This window comes from Melopsittacus undulatus, chromosome 5 (assembly GCF_012275295.1).
Source record: "Melopsittacus undulatus isolate bMelUnd1 chromosome 5, bMelUnd1.mat.Z, whole genome shotgun sequence".
Lineage (NCBI taxonomy): Eukaryota > Metazoa > Chordata > Aves > Psittaciformes > Psittaculidae > Melopsittacus > Melopsittacus undulatus.
This window is the reverse complement of record NC_047531.1, coordinates 58,246,951-58,262,682: the sequence shown is the minus strand read 5'-3', so window position 1 is coordinate 58,262,682 and position 15,732 is coordinate 58,246,951. Positions and strand designations below refer to the sequence as shown.

Sequence of the window (15,732 nt, the reverse complement as noted above, 5' to 3'; positions counted from 1 at the left end):
TGTTTTAATGAAATGAGCGGTGTTCTCTGCAGGTTTTTCCTGTGGCAGACACACTGTGTGAACACATGCTACTGCTCAGTTTGAACATAATAACCAGAAAGAGCAGCTGAAACATGAAAGTCAAGTCAAAGCAGCCACCCCTTTGCAGGAGACCTGTGTATTTTATATTTCACTGGACAAAACCAAGCCCCCCTGAGTCTTAGGGGTATGTCCAGTGGGTCATTGATGGGTCAAACACAGTGGGTCTATATCTCAAGCGACAGCTTGCTCTCAGGCGAGGCGCACCTACACTGCTAAAAACAGGGTTCACATAACTTAGAGATCACACAGCCACACACTAATGCAAGGGCTCTTTGTACATATTTTGACTATAAATCTCTTCTATCCTTGTAGTCTGCAAAAAGCAGAAAACCTTTAGAAAGGACTCTGTAAAACCAAGTAATCTGCCAAACACTGCATACCTGGTGTCTGTGGAGGGGTAAATAGAATACCTCACTGCCCATCTGCATTGCAAAAACCAGTAGCCCACACCCAGAAACAGCAGAAACCCACGCTTCATGCTCCCAGAATGATCTACCGTATACCTGAAGTCTGTGTCTGAGTGAAGTTTTGTGTGTGAGCAGTGTGGATCTGTGAGTTTAGGTACAAACCTGGACATCAGCCAGTACACAGCATACACTGCAGTCATAATCTCTGAAAAAAAAAGTTATACAATGTATATATTGTATATACAGTTATATAATGTATATAGTTATATAATGTATATATTAAAAGCACAGGAAAATACATATATTTTTCAGGCTGGTTCAGGTGGGCTTTCTCAGAATAAGCTGCATTCACTTCCTATTCAGCAAAGTTCTCAGGGACCACTTGATGCCTCATTAAAATCAATGGCTATGTCTAACCTGCCTTTGATTGTTTCTCCTTGATGGTCCTCATGACCAGAGTTGCTGTGTGCCTGTATCACGTATCTGTCAGATGCCTGAGTATGAGCCAAAATGCCCAGGTGATGCCTAGGGGCTGTGTGCCATTGTATAGCTTTAGGATGCCATGAAGATTTTGTTGCCAATAAGTACATGCTGACCAGCTGAGCACGAGTTACACAAAAGGTGCCTGTGATAGGTAGATCATGGATTGCATATGCTCCTGGCTGTCCTGGCAGACCCTCCTCAAAGACTGGGTAGCTATCATCATAACCAGGGAGTATTACAGTATTTGTTATAACCACCCACATGGTTATGTGGCTCAAGGCCTCCATAAGCATTTTTGCAGCTTCCTTGAGATTATTCGCAGCATCAACAAAGTTCCCACACAGTGGGAACAGAAATCTGGTTCACTGAAGTCTTGCTGTTCAGTAAGAACAATTATTTTTACTCACTGACTCTCAGATGGAAATTAAAAGACTTTGGGTGGTGGGGATGAGTGCTTCAGAGCATGCAGTGTCTCAGACACTTTGGTTCTTGTTTTTTCTGGAGCTAACATACCCTCCTTGTTGAACAGGAATCTGGTACGGGATCCTGGAAGGCATTGGAATTCTTTCTGTTATCACAAATGCATTTGTCATAGCTGTGACATCAGATTTCATCCCTCGCCTTGTTTATGCTTACAAGTATGGACCTTGTGCTGGCCAAGGAGAAGCTGGACAAAAGTAAGCTTTCCTTTGGGAAAACAGATGCACATGAAAATCACGTACTGCTTTAATAGATACAGCTGTACTGTCTGTGATTGTGCTGATTCCACTAACCCATAGATATTGATGCTCTGTATATCCACAGTGTGGGTTGCTAACTGACTAAAATTTATGATGTTAATTCAAAGAAAACACGGCAGAGCTGCTACAGAGCTTAGATGTGTATAACAGTATGCTGCACAAGCCAGTGTACATGCATATAACCTTCTTATCATTCTGAAGCAATGTTGATATTTATCAGTTATGGGTTTAATGAGCATTTTAAACTTATTCACTAGGAATTTTTTTTCCAGTTGTACTATTCACCATGTATTGTTGAGAAAAAGGACTAACAAAAGGAAGCAATTCCCGACTAACAAATCCAGTTGTACTTACAGACCAACATAATTTGTTTTCTTCTAAAACTAATGTCCTCCTGTCAGCAGACATTTGTGAACTGAACCCTGCTGCCTAAGTGGATTTTCTTTCAGTGTTGCTAAACACTGCGAGTATATTAGTGTGTGCACACTACTTGTACAATCTAGGATGCTGGGCTCAAGGAAGGTCATTGAATCCAGCTGAACACACGTAGACACATTTTGCAAATTGTCTCCTAGCAGTTTCATTAGCAAGGACCCTACTGTTCAAGGAAACCCAGGCTAACAGTAGACATTAATGGAGAGCTTGCATTCTGCTGTTAGACATATGGCAGATCAATTTTTTTTTCCCTGCTACAGAAAGCAAGTCCTTCTGTTGCTGCTTTTTTGCCACATTTTGGTTGTCAATACTGTTTAATCATATTGATGGAAGAAGGGCAGCTGGCATGGCAGCTCCTGATTAGCAGTGCTGCTAACTTGTTGTCCTGCAAGGATGCCGTCAGCAAGTGTGCCAACAACACTAAGCTGTGTGGTTCAGTTGATACGCTGGAGAGAAGGAATGACATCCAGAGAAACCTTGACACGCTTGAGAGGTGGGCCAATACCAACCTCATGAAATTCAACACGGGCAAGTTCTAGGTCCTGCACCTGAGTCAGTGTAATTCCAGGCACAGCTACAGGTTGGGTGGAGAAGTGATTCAGAGCAGCCCTGCGGAGAAGGACTTGGGGATGTTGGTCAACAAGAAACTGAACATGAGAAGGCTTCAGTGTGCACTTGAAGCCCAGAAATCCAAACATACTCTGGGCTGCAACAAAAAGAGCGTGACCAACAGGTCACACTTGTGAGACCCCATTTTGAGCACTGTGTGAAGTTCTGGTGTCCTCAACATGAACTGTTGGAACAAGTCCAGAGGAGGACCACGAGGATGATCAGGGGACTGGAGCACCTCCCATATGAAGACAGGCTGAGAAAGTTGGAGCTGTTCAGCCTGGAGAAGAGAAGGCTGCGTGGAGACCTCATAGCAGCCTTCCAGTATCTGAAGGGGGCCTACAGGGATGCTGGAGAGGAGACTCTTCATTAGGGACTGTAGTGACAGGACAAGTGGTGATGGGTTCAAACTTAAACAGGAGAAGTTTAGATTGGATATAAGGAAGAAGTTCTTTACTGTAAGGGTGGTGAGGTACTGGAACGGGTTGCCCAAAGAAGTTGTGAATGCTCCGTCCCTGGCAGTGTTCAAGTCCAGGTTGGACAGAGCCTTGGGTGACATGGTTTAGTGTGAGGCAACCCAGCCCATGGCAGGGGAGTTGGAACTGGATGTTCTTAAGGTTCTTTCCAACCTTAACCGTTCTGTGGTTCTGTGACTCTGGCATTTTAGTTGTCAAGGGAACTGTTACATTTATTTTCATGAAGAGCTAAAGTACCTTCATGGGTAAAATGTTTGGTCTGGCGCCAATAATTCCTGAGAATGTTCCTCTGCTTGTGCCATTATGAAGATCCATAGGATATTGAGGCACTGTCAGCAACTTTGCTTGCTACTGATTTTCTCAGGACCACTGTGCATGAAAAAAACCGCCACCTTTAGAAATCTAATTCTTACGAAGGCTCAGATATGACTCAGTGGCTTTGAAACTAGCTCAGCACAGGGGAAGTAGCTTGGCTCACAGAGGAAGCTCTTATCACCTTTTCAAAAACCTCTTGTACAGTGTTTCCACACTTTTGCTGCATTTCTGAATTTCTAGATGAAACCATTAGATAGTAATTCTTTGAAGAAGCCAACCTGGATAAAAACTATGTCAGCATGTGGATATAATTATTAATAAGTGCTGTTACAAAAGCCAGAAGCTATTAAAAATCCACAGGAATAATGAGTTTTCTCAAATTAAGGAGTCAAGAACATCTGCTATTGAATAACTTGAGGCAGGTGTTTCTTTCTTTCAAAAAACGTCTGTAGGTATTAGATCTATATGACACCCAGTGATGCTAGAAAAACATTGCAATTAAATAAAGTTCCAAATAAAGTTCCAAATCCAATCAGTATGGAAATTTCAAGACAAAGCCAGGTGGTGTCTATATGGAATTTCTCAGAGACTGTAAAATCCATAGTTAAAAAAACAAAACAAAAAGCCCCAACCGTTTCTCCCTTTCTGCCCACTGTACTCTGCGGCAAGCTGAGCACTGTGCCAAGACTTACTTGTGCTTGCGCAGTGCAGAATTAGCAGCACAATTCACTTGCCATCTCTCTCCTCAGCTTTATTAACACCACACTTGAGTCTTCTAATGACTCTCACAGCACTTTGACGTACATTCTCCTACGCAATGTTCTCCAAACTCTATCTGACCCAGCGCTCAGCCAGCCTCAGATCTTAGTACTGCGTTCCTCTGATTAACTGGACATTTTGCAAAATGCTGTTTTAAGTGTATTGCCTTCCATCTGATTTGATGTCCCTTTGTGATAGTACCACGAGGGTAACAGTGGGAATATTCTGTCTTCCAAGTGCTACTCATTATTTTCTCTGCTTCTACTTTGTCACCTACTAGGTGACTTTTCTCTTTGAAAGTAACCAGTCACAGGCTTCACCATTTCTTCTCCTACAGAAATCTATCATTGTTTCACTTTTATTGTCCATCTGACCTACTTGAGCATCTCTTTTATATCACCCCAACATCTTTTTCAGATATTAATAAGCATCACAGTTATACTGTGATTTCATGAAACCCAGGGAATATCCTCCTGATTACAACAGTTAATAGAAAAACCTTTCTGTATCCTGACTACAGGATTTTTTCACCTTCTAGGTGTATGGTTGGGTATGTTAATGCCAGTTTATCGGTATTTCTGGTGTCTGACTTTGAGAACCGTTCGGAGCCAACATCAAATGGAAGCGAATTCTCTGGTACGCCACTAAAATATTGCAGGTAAGTATCTGATCAAAATAACTCATTGCAAGGGAGAAGCATTGGGATAAATTTGGGGTTGGAACTAGTTTTCAGAACTTAAAAAACAGTAATGGAAAGAATTATCTGTGCTGTTCAGGGACATGCTCATTATTCTGTTGATTCCTTCCTTTGATACAGGAGAGGCCAAAAATATCTGGCAGGTGTTCCTGATGCAGGATTTCTGTGGTGACATGGCTTGAATCACACACAGAACCATCATGGGGAAATATGGTATTAAATGGCTGGTAATAGGTGACTGGTTACCTAGGTACCAGCGAGATGAAACTTTAATCAAGTTATACCATAACACAAGCACAAGGAAGCCAAGGTTGCACACTGAGTTAGATCACAGGGTCTGTCATAAGCTACATTTATGAAACCTCAAATCTAGCACTTCCTAATTGTTGAATAGATAATATGTTTATGTCATTGCTTACAGGTGCAAGTATTAGTAATACTCATGTGCTTGTGGTTTGAATCAAAATAAAATTAACAGTTAATCATCTTTGTCCTCAGCCAACAGACTGGAAAAATAGCAGTCTGAGACTATTCTGTAATGATAGATTTGCACCTGGTGGATTTTAATAGTCCAAAGAAACAATTATCTACAGAGAGGTCTTAAATTAGGTCCCAACAAAAAACACCAAACAAAAAATACAGCTACCATTTTTTACAAGCACGGGTCCTGGTAGCTGCAGATACACTTAGTACCAGTATTTCTCACCATGAAGAATTAAAATATCTTTTCACGAGTGCCTAAAGAAGAAAAGAACAAAAGATATACTGTGATACTGAAAAAATCAGTGATACTTTGTGATAATGTGATATTTTCGTTAATAATAACGTTAATAATAATGTTGGGGTGGGATGTGGCATTAATGCTTTCATTTAATTAACAGATACTGAAGACTCTTGCAATTTATTTGGCAAAAAGAACATCCCAATGTTGAATCCATAGATAACATTTTCTATGGAGCAGATCCACAGCGAGAATACTTCATTCCACATTGTTTGCCATAGCACCATTTAATAATGTATTGTAATTCTGATCATTCTCTTCCCCCTCTTTAATTCCCTTCTTCCCCAACTTCAAGCATGAGGTTGCTGCTACTTAAAGCTGATGGTGGAAATCCCATTAATAAAAAAAGTTGTCCCTTCAGTATCCCAAAAACAGAACACTTAAAATTGGTGTCATAAATCTCCAGAAGATAAATCTGTTCTCTATGGGGACACTGAATTGTTATGTATATCTAACCTTGAAAGAAAATGAGCATCTTTCTTTAGCTGAGTTTATCAGCTAGTTAACACACCTCAATTCTGCTAAAACATCAGTCATTTTGATTGCACTTCAAGACAGATATTGATAGTAAGGTAAGGAAATACTCTGTTCTACTGTGCAATAATGCAGGCATTTTCCCAGGAAGACAGTCTGAACAAAAATAAGTGGCCATATTCAGCTGACTTTGCTTGTTCGGAACATAGATGGTGCCATGCTATTCTGGTTGTTTGTAAAAGGTTTCCCCATACTTTATGTGTAGTGCTTTGCTCTTAGCAAGTACAAAAAAAATGATGACACACTCTACTGACTTGAGACTTGGTCCAGGAACTTCTGTTTTCAGGATTCTTAGGATATTGTAAAATATCCTAAACTATGAAGTCAGAATGCTGCTTGCAGAGGGAAGATCATCTCAGTTTTAAGGACTTGCACCAGAGATACTGCAATTTAAGAAAAGTTTGTTGCTGACTAAGATGTCAAGATGCAATTTATTTCATATTGTGTAGTGCACTCTGAAATCTAAAGTGAAGAGAAATACAGATTATCACAGAAGTGAAATAACTAATTCATTTGCTTATCTGAATTCTGTAGTTTCTTAAAACTTAGAGACCAAGCTAAAGTGTATTATTTACTATGGCATTTTTAGTATTTTTTAGAATGGGATTTCTGTCCCATCTAAGGAAGAGATTAAGGAGAAAATAATTTTTACACTACTTTTAAATTAATTTTCTGCAGTTAACATCCTCCTAGTAGAAATGGCCTCCAGTATGTGTGACTTTAAATAGATTCATGATTTGTTAATGTATTTTTTGAGTCTTCCTGGTTCCAGTGTTCCCAATAGATACCTCTAGTTATGTCATTGAGACCTAAAGTCTTTAAAGAAGCATTCTGTGAGACAAGGCACTAGATCCCTTTCTTACACAGCCCTTGCCTGTTGGCATACCAAGAGCACTTCTGGCTCCATGAAAGTCAGGGTGAGTCATGCTTTATGCCAGGGATAGCCAACTAATTGACTGAGGGCCAGTTGGAGCCCCTGAGGCAGTTCCAAATAGATTTTGGGAGGGCTGTCATGCTGATGAAATTACCTTGTAGTGGGAAGAAAGTGGCCCTGAAAACAGCAGGGCATCCCACCCTGCTCCGTGTTCTGAGGAGATGCCTGCAAGGCACATGTTGCATGGCCAAAACAAATGCTGTAGGGTTGAAGTGCTGGTGCTGAGCACCCCACATCCTCTGTATTTGGTACAGCAGTTTCACTTCATACAGGCATTGGCTTGGTCATTTGTACTGAACTTCCATTAACAGCTGGAGTGCAAAGTGCCCTCCTGGAGTGCACCTTACCACTATATTTCATGTGAAACAAACCCATTTGGGTGAACCAAAGCATGGCAAGCGGGGGTGATCAGGACATTTGCTTCAAAAACATGCACCTGATCTGAAATGAAGTGCTAGTGTAGCCCAGACTAAGTAATCAGAAAATGCAACAAACAAGAGCAGTTGGGTTTTGGCTTTGCCTTCCTCCTAGCCAGCAGGGCAGGAGTTTGCTAACTACTGTACTCTGCTTGCCTTTCAGATACAGGGACTACAGAGACCCTCCTCACTCCCCAGTGCCCTATGGTTACACGCTGCAGTTCTGGCATGTCTTAGCAGCACGGTTGGCTTTCATTATTGTATTTGAGGTATGTGAGCATTCAGATGGCAAAACAAAATGAAACAAATTTTCCTTTGAAGCTTTTTCATTGTGCTGATCTACAATGGCAGCTGTTGAACTTTTTTTGTGTTATTCTGCTACTTATATTGTGCTTTGTGTTCTCAGATCTGTTTTCTGAATAGTCACAGGTATTTAGGTTCTAACAAAAAGGGGAATGCAGCACTTTGAAAGCCGTAACAGTGACTTGCCAACAGGGCAAACAAATGAAGCTTTTGTTAACTTTCTGAGGTCTGGCATTCAAAACCTCTCTAGGTTTTCCTCAGCATGTAAGGAATAGGTGAAAGAACAGGAGAAGAAAAGATGACATCTGAACAACTGAAAAATGAAAATAGTTTAAGATACAGTATTTACACATCTAGCTTTTTTTTTTTTTTTAATACCATTCATTTCCCCAGGGTGATGAGCATCACAAAGATGATGATGATGAAGAGGATTCAATATGTTAGCCAATGGTCAGCATAATGGTATTCACTGTCAGTATCTTAGAAAACTTTAAGACAAACCAGGGAAGGCAAAACCAACTTCACATGATGGGTATTCCCGTGCTGATTTTGAAAACTAAGAGACAGGAGGGTAGATAATAGGATGAGATAATTTACAAAACAAAATGCAGCTCTTAAGGCCTGAACTTCAGGTGCCTGAATATCTGTTCTGCCAGAAACCAGGGGTTCAGCATCTCTCCAGCACAAGTGGTTTGAAATGCCTTTTACACTGTGAAGGAGCCAAACAGGGAACAAACCATTTTTAAAACTCTTTACTCAATCTTCTGCTCTGAAATCATAGCAACAATGCATCCAGCACAGATATGGAAGCTGTAATAATTTATGCCATAAATTATTGGCATAATGTTCATGAGCACATACTGCATTTCTGGTTCATGGTACTGTGTAAATTCATTCTGAACTGTGTTTCTGAAGCCTCTCTTTGGATCACAGAATAGAAGTATTGAAATTAGAGGAAAAGTGAAGAGGAAACTTTTTCTAGATTATTTCTTGCATTAGGATGATTTGGTGGCTCAGCAGAAGCACACGGTCTGCTGCAAATTCCCCCGACTGCCATTTTCAGTCCTTCCCAGATGAAGGGGGAATATGCCACTGCAGGTTAGGCTTGGTCCTTCCTCTACACTGGCCTAACTTATTAGAGATTGGTCCTAAGGAAATCAGTTCTTCCATCATTTCTGCCACACTCAGGGAAACATTAAGGGAAAGAGAAAGGAAAGAAAGAAAAGAAAGAAAGAAATGAAAGGTTTGATAGAGGCCTGCTGGACTTGATCTCTTCTTTGTTTCTTGTACTGAGAGCCAGGGTATCTGTCTCCCAAAAGGACGACAAGAATGGTTGTGGCAGGTCAGCCTAAGCAGTTTCAAAACTGAAGACTGCCTGGCCTTTCAATCACACTTGGCATAAAGGCAGTACAGCATAACTGCAAAGATAACTTGGGCAAGAAAAATCAGCACTGCTTAAGTCTCAGTGCCCAGCAAAATTTGCAGCCTGCTGTAGAATAGCTTTGTTTCTTTGCCCAATGCCTGCACAAAAGATTTGACTTTGCTCTGCCCCAACCAATGCTATAGGCTGGCTCACAGCTGTCTCCCTCAACAGAGGACACTCTGTTTATTGGCACTGTAGACTGTTTCCTTAACTCTATCTATGAAATAAAAAAGGCAATTACAGAAGAAATCATGAAATGTCTTCAGACATTTGAAATGTCAGAATCATGTTTCTGGAGGACACTAATGGTATATTGTGATTGCTACAGAAATTACAGTAAAAGATAGCAATAAATTATTCAAGGTAGGTTTTTCATAAATTAACTACTTAAGCTGAGACACATTTTTCATAGAATCATTTAATGGTTTGGGTTGAAAGGGACCTTAGAGATCATCTGGTTCCAACCCTCTGCAAGGGGCAGGGACACCATCCAGTAGAACAGGTTGCTCAAAGCCCCGTCCAACCTTGCACTTAGCATTGTTGAACTTCATGAGGTTCACACTGGCACACCTCTCTAGTGTGTCAAGGTCCCTCTGGATCCCATCCCTTCCTTCCAGCATGTGATCACACCACACAGCTCAGTGTCATCAGCAAATTTGCTGAGGGTGCAGTCAGTCCCACTGTTCATGTTGCCGACAAAGACATTGAACAGCACAGGTTCCAGTAGCAAGCCCTAAGGAATGACGTTTGTCTCCACTTAGACACTGAGTCATTGACCATAACTCTGTGAGTGTTACCATCCAGCCAATTCCTTATCCACTGAGTGGTCCATCCATTGAATCCGTATCCCTCCCATTTAGAGACAAGGATGTTGTGTGAGACAGTGTCAAATGTTTTGCACAAGTCCAGGTAGTGCTCTTCCCTTACTCACCAATGCTTTAAACCCATAATAGAAGACCACCAAAGTTTTCACACTGTGGGGTGGTTTATTTGCCTATCTTGTCCTCCCTCAAAAACAAGTGTGTTTCCTATCACTGCAGAATTAATTATTTGTCAAGGTTAAACTGCCAGAAGCTTTTTCGTTATTACTATTTTAGGTTTGGCAAAAAAGCAACAATTACAGTATTGTGGGTTTATTTCTCATGAGGCATTCTCTTTTCACTGGCTTTCACAGGAAGGGTTCTGCTTGGAGAAGAAGAGATACCTTTGTTTTCCCAATCTAGAACGAGTGTCTGTATGAGATGGAGGATTTTTCTGTTTCTCTGCTCCTTCTCTCAAGTAACTAAATCTCAAAGCAGCATCTTTGACCAAACAAAAAAAGTTCACTTAAGCAACCCTCCCCCATCACACCCAAGCTTTGCTGTGGCATGCCTAAAACATGAGGGACAAAGGGTTAGTTACCTAGTATTTAATTGTGATGTTTGGTAATTGAGAATATGTTTTTGGATGAGAGACTCAGTACAAAGAAAAATATTTTTGTTTGCATAGGTAATTCATTGGTTCTGATTCTGATGCAAGCACTTTCTGGCAACAGGAAAGTACCATTTGATTCACCTCTTCCTGCAAAGTAATCCACTAATACCAGGCAACCTTAGAGCAAATCATGACCTCAGGAGTTTGAACACACCGGTCATACAATAGGTTTGAGGCTTTATTTGAACCAGCTGCTTATAACAACCTTTGCAGCAATCCATGCTCCACTGACTTTGCCCGAAGTTTTTTGTGGGGAAAAAAAGCTCATGGTTTAATTTCTTTAAATTTAGTAATGGATTTAGTTTTGTCACAGGATCTTGTTGTGAATTGGAATTGGGGGTTTCAGAAAATATGGTACTTGTTTTCTTCCTAAGATTTTAAATTTTTATCCCTTTTTTGTTTTTACAGCACCTTGTCTTTTGCATAAAGCACCTGATTTCCTACTTAATCCCAGACCTCCCAAAAGATCTGAGAGATAGGATGAGGAGAGAAAAGTACCTGATCCAGGAAATGATGTATGAAGCTGAATTAGAACGTCTGCAGAAAGAGCGGAAGGAAAGGAAGAAGAATGGAAAATCTTATCACAATGAGTGGCCGTGATGGGGTGAGGAAGAAACCACTTAAAAGAAGATAGGAATTCTGTTTATAAAAGCTGTTCTCTACAGTGGAGAGTACACTGAAAGGAATAGCCAGTCAATGTTGTGTGCTCTTACAAGTGCACCCGTGTTTAAAAGGGCACATACTGTCATAAACCTTTGAAATTAGAGGTCTTGCAAAGCTTAGTCTTCTCCAGACCTGATGCCAGACTGAGCAGATCAGACCAATGCTTAACTGTCTGCACTCTTGCCAGGAGGCTCCCAGGCCCTGACTTAAATTCAAGGCCCTGAACTTCAAAGCAATTATATATCTTACCGTGCTTTACAGAACTTGGTGATTTTGCAGCCTGTTCTCATGGCCAAGTTGCTGCTTCATAACCAGTGACTGCGCCTTGGGTAACATGGCAGTATTTGTCCATGTGTAACATGGCAGTAGTTGTCCATGTGTGTGGCCACCACCTGCAGCACATGCATGGCAGTGTTGTCCTCTTCCACAGTGGACTCAGCTGCGTTAGCTTGCATTTACAAGGTAAAGTCACATATGTGGACCACTTCCATTACTCCAACACTGTTAAAGTTTTTTTAGGAGGAGATATTTGAACATCAGTCTAACCAGCTGGTCTGACAATGCTGAAAATTTAGGTGAGTAGAACTGCTGACAGATAGGCAAGCATCTAAATGTGGCCAGAGGTGCCTGATTGTAGGGTCATTTATTTGGAAATGATACTGTGAAACGGTGGTAATATATTTTAAAGTTTTGACCAGTGCCTTTTCAGGTATAGGACTCTCTGCCCTCTGAAGGAAACAAATCAGGCTAGGGCACCTTGCCCAGAACTGCCTGTGTATTTGTATTGCAATAAGACATCGTCAGGAACTAAGGGGTATGATACACGTAGCAGAAGACAGACTGTGTCTTAAAGACCTATCTGTGTAAGTGAAAACAAAAACACCAACAGATGAGCAAGGCTGTCAGAGCAAAAGAACACAGTCATCCAAAATCTCTACACTTGTAATATTTTCTTTATTCATCCTACTATTATCTATGAAGGGGTGGAGTGGAAAAACAGAACAGACTGTAGGATGAACTAGCTTGATATTTTAATCCTTCATGCAGAGCAATTCTACACAGGATGCAGAATTAGATTTGGGTGAAATGGGCCACTGTCTATATGCTTCTGCAAATTCTTTAGCACTGAGAAATTAAATATTTCCTAGATCATTAACCCAGGTCTAAAGACTGCAGCAGTGTTGGGTGAAGCAACATGAATCAAAATGCTGAGTGTTATGAAAGCTCCACCACCTCTTGCCTCAAAGTGATAACACTGCAATTTTTGCAGAACATGCAGTGGTATAATCAGTCAGAATGAAGAAGGAAGTTCAAAAGCCAAGACTGTAAGAAGCCAGGTGGAATCAAGCCTGTGTCCAGCTAGATGCAAAATCCTGGAGCTGAACCATTTACTTAGCCCTTTTCCAAATAACTGGAGCTCCATAAAAATACCATTTTTGCAGAAGTCTTAAGTAATTCTGACCTTGTAGTCTGAGGATATTTAAGAGGGAGGAAAATTCAGCAGGTCGTTTCTACAAGTTCTCCTAGAAATCATCTGATAGAAGGGCTAGAATTTGCCCTTATGGACAGACCACACAATGCAAGACTGTATGGATGGATGCCTCAAGCTCCACAAGACATCAGGACCACTGGCACCACGACCCCATATTGCCAAATTAGATCTATTAACTTCTTTCCACTGCAAGGTAGAACTTTGCTATTTCCATGATTGGGCAAAGGTCTTAATGAAAGAATGTATGACTTAAGGGAGCAGAGAGGAGGAAAAAATGCATGTACCCTCATCTCTGTAACCACTATGTGCTTACACTATGCTTACTTGTAGCAAGGAACCTCCTCCAGTAGTGACACATCATCCTAAATGAAGAGGATAAATGGCACAGCAGTTCCCATTTAATCAGGTGCTCCTGAGCCAAATCTGAAGGTCCTTTGAGGCAATATAAGCACTGAAGGAATTTCAGAATTAATCTGTTTTCTGTTTATGTGGTGCCAAACTGAGTGGGGAGCATGACTGCCTGATGGAGAAGTGAACTTGTTCATCTTTGCTTCAGCTTACAGCAGTGGTGAACACATCCCATGTGGGCAGTGGAGAAATGGGAGTATTTCTGTCTCTGTACATAGTGGTTGGGGACTAGGCAATGTCATCCTGCAATGCACACATGCCAGATGGATTAGTATCTGCCATCTACTACCCACGGGTGTATACTGCACTTGCAGTCTGGGGAGTCTAGGGCAGGATCACTGTGCAAAATCACATTCAGGCCAAATTCACATGAGCAGTTGGATGTTTGTATATCTTCTTGTGTAATATCTAAAACAACAGATGACAAGAGCTTAGAAACTGTTTGCTGAGTAGTAAAGAGAAACATGAGTCATACATAAAATCAGTGTCACCCATCTGGTTGCGAACCTTTGCAAACTCCTGCAGTAACACACAGCTTTGTCAATGTAGATCTCAATAACTTCCAAGAACTGAACTGAAACCTACTAGAATATAAACTGAATCCCAGTCCAGAAGAACCACTGCAGTATAATGTGCCAAAACAAATAAAGTGCAGCAGAAATACAATAGATAATAATTGCTTTTGAGACTACTTTTTGACAGAGCTGCATCACAATGAATTTTCATGACAATACATGGATAGAAGTTGTGTCCTGTTCTAAATGAGAACACAAGTTGGCCACTTACCAAGCTTACGCCGAGTACAATGATGAAAGGGGCTCTGACCTCCCTGGCAGATCCTGAGTACATTTCTGCCACTTAATGTTGACCAGTCAACCCACGGAGCTTTCTGTGCTGCTGGTTTTCTGCACAGATTTCCCTTGAGTGCTTCAGAGCTATATAGCAGAACACTCAGGAAAGATGATCCCTTTCTCATTTATTTTATTTATTAGGAAGATATAATGCAAATAATAAGCTAATAATAAACGGAATTTTAATGGTCTCTAGGTAGCAAATGTATGCCATTCCCTTCTTTCTGAACTGATGATGGGTTTTGTTTAAACCTCCAGGTGGCCATCCTATACATTGTTTACTTATTCCAGCTCCACAAGAGCACTACCTTCAAGGGAATGCGAAAAAATGCAACATCAATGCATGCCACAGACATTTTACATAGCAAGCAGGACAGCACACATCAAAGGATTTACTGTGAAATCATCTTGCAATCAGCATAGGATTGATCTCCATAGACCACACTTGGCAGCAAGCATGTACTTCATGAGCAGTTACATGCCAGTTTTTAAAACCAAGGAACAAAATTGTATATTGGGACTGTTTTTCAGCCTGTTTGCTATGTTTTTTGCATTCTGTCCCATGCTGGTTTTACAGATCTTAGAGTAAAAAATGTAAATGAACAACCTGGATACTCTGACAGAAGAAAAATCCTAGGTATAGAACATCATCTGCGTTCCAGCCACCAAATACTACAACAGAAACCGTGTTTACAAATCAGTTCTTTTTTATTTTAAATCTTTCTGAGGGGAGTTATGTTATTTACCATATATATAATATATATATAAAGTATATAGAGAGATTGTTTATTTGTAAATAGAAAAATCCCATGGAGAAGAATGTCAAGTTTTCACACTTCAAAAAAAAATCATCAGCATAAAGCCATGGTTAATGCTTGTATAATGTGACGCAATAAACTTTAAAATAAATTATGCATATGAAATACTTGCTGCTTAGCATTCGTAAGTTATTTTCTGTTTACCTTATTTGTTCAGCAGCCAAAGAGGCCAGTTAAATGAAAACAAATTTAAATGTAGACCAAAGTCTTGCCCCTACTGTCTCTCTGTAGATTCTTTATGCATTCTTATAGCCCAATATTGTTCCTGTTGTGGTTTTATTTCTTTCTTTAATGTTCCTATTTGTTTTGTCTCTTGATCCTGCCAGATGCAGCATGTTATTTGGACAGCATGTGGTGCTCCCACTGCCATGGAAGTTGTCAATTTTGAGCATCCTGTATTTCTTTGTTGAGTGAGCTTTTTAGCTGGGAGGGACAAAGGATTAGGATGCAGGAGTGTGATGGAGATAACAAGAGTTATCTTGCTGCTCTTACACAGGCAAGGCCCTGCCTGAGAGTCCAGCTAGCAGAGAACAGTATATGATCTCAGAGAAAATCTTATTCAAAATTAGTTAATTGATTTAATTAGTGATGGCAATTAAACCAATAATCATTTAGAAAAAAAGTGAAGCAGAAA

At 40.6% G+C, this 15,732-nt stretch overlaps 1 protein-coding gene across 1 annotated transcript in view; it reads left to right on the top strand.

The window, feature by feature from the left end:
- ANO4 (anoctamin 4) overlaps nucleotides 1–11,466 on the top strand; it is a 209,844-nt gene extending 198,378 nt beyond the window's left edge. Inside the window, 4 exon segments of the mRNA XM_031044913.2 lie at nucleotides 1,501–1,648; nucleotides 4,844–4,963; nucleotides 7,831–7,936; nucleotides 11,275–11,466. Of these exon segments, the coding sequence (XP_030900773.2) occupies nucleotides 1,501–1,648; nucleotides 4,844–4,963; nucleotides 7,831–7,936; nucleotides 11,275–11,466 (566 nt within the window).
- Nucleotides 11,467–15,732: the final 4,266 nt, after the last annotated feature.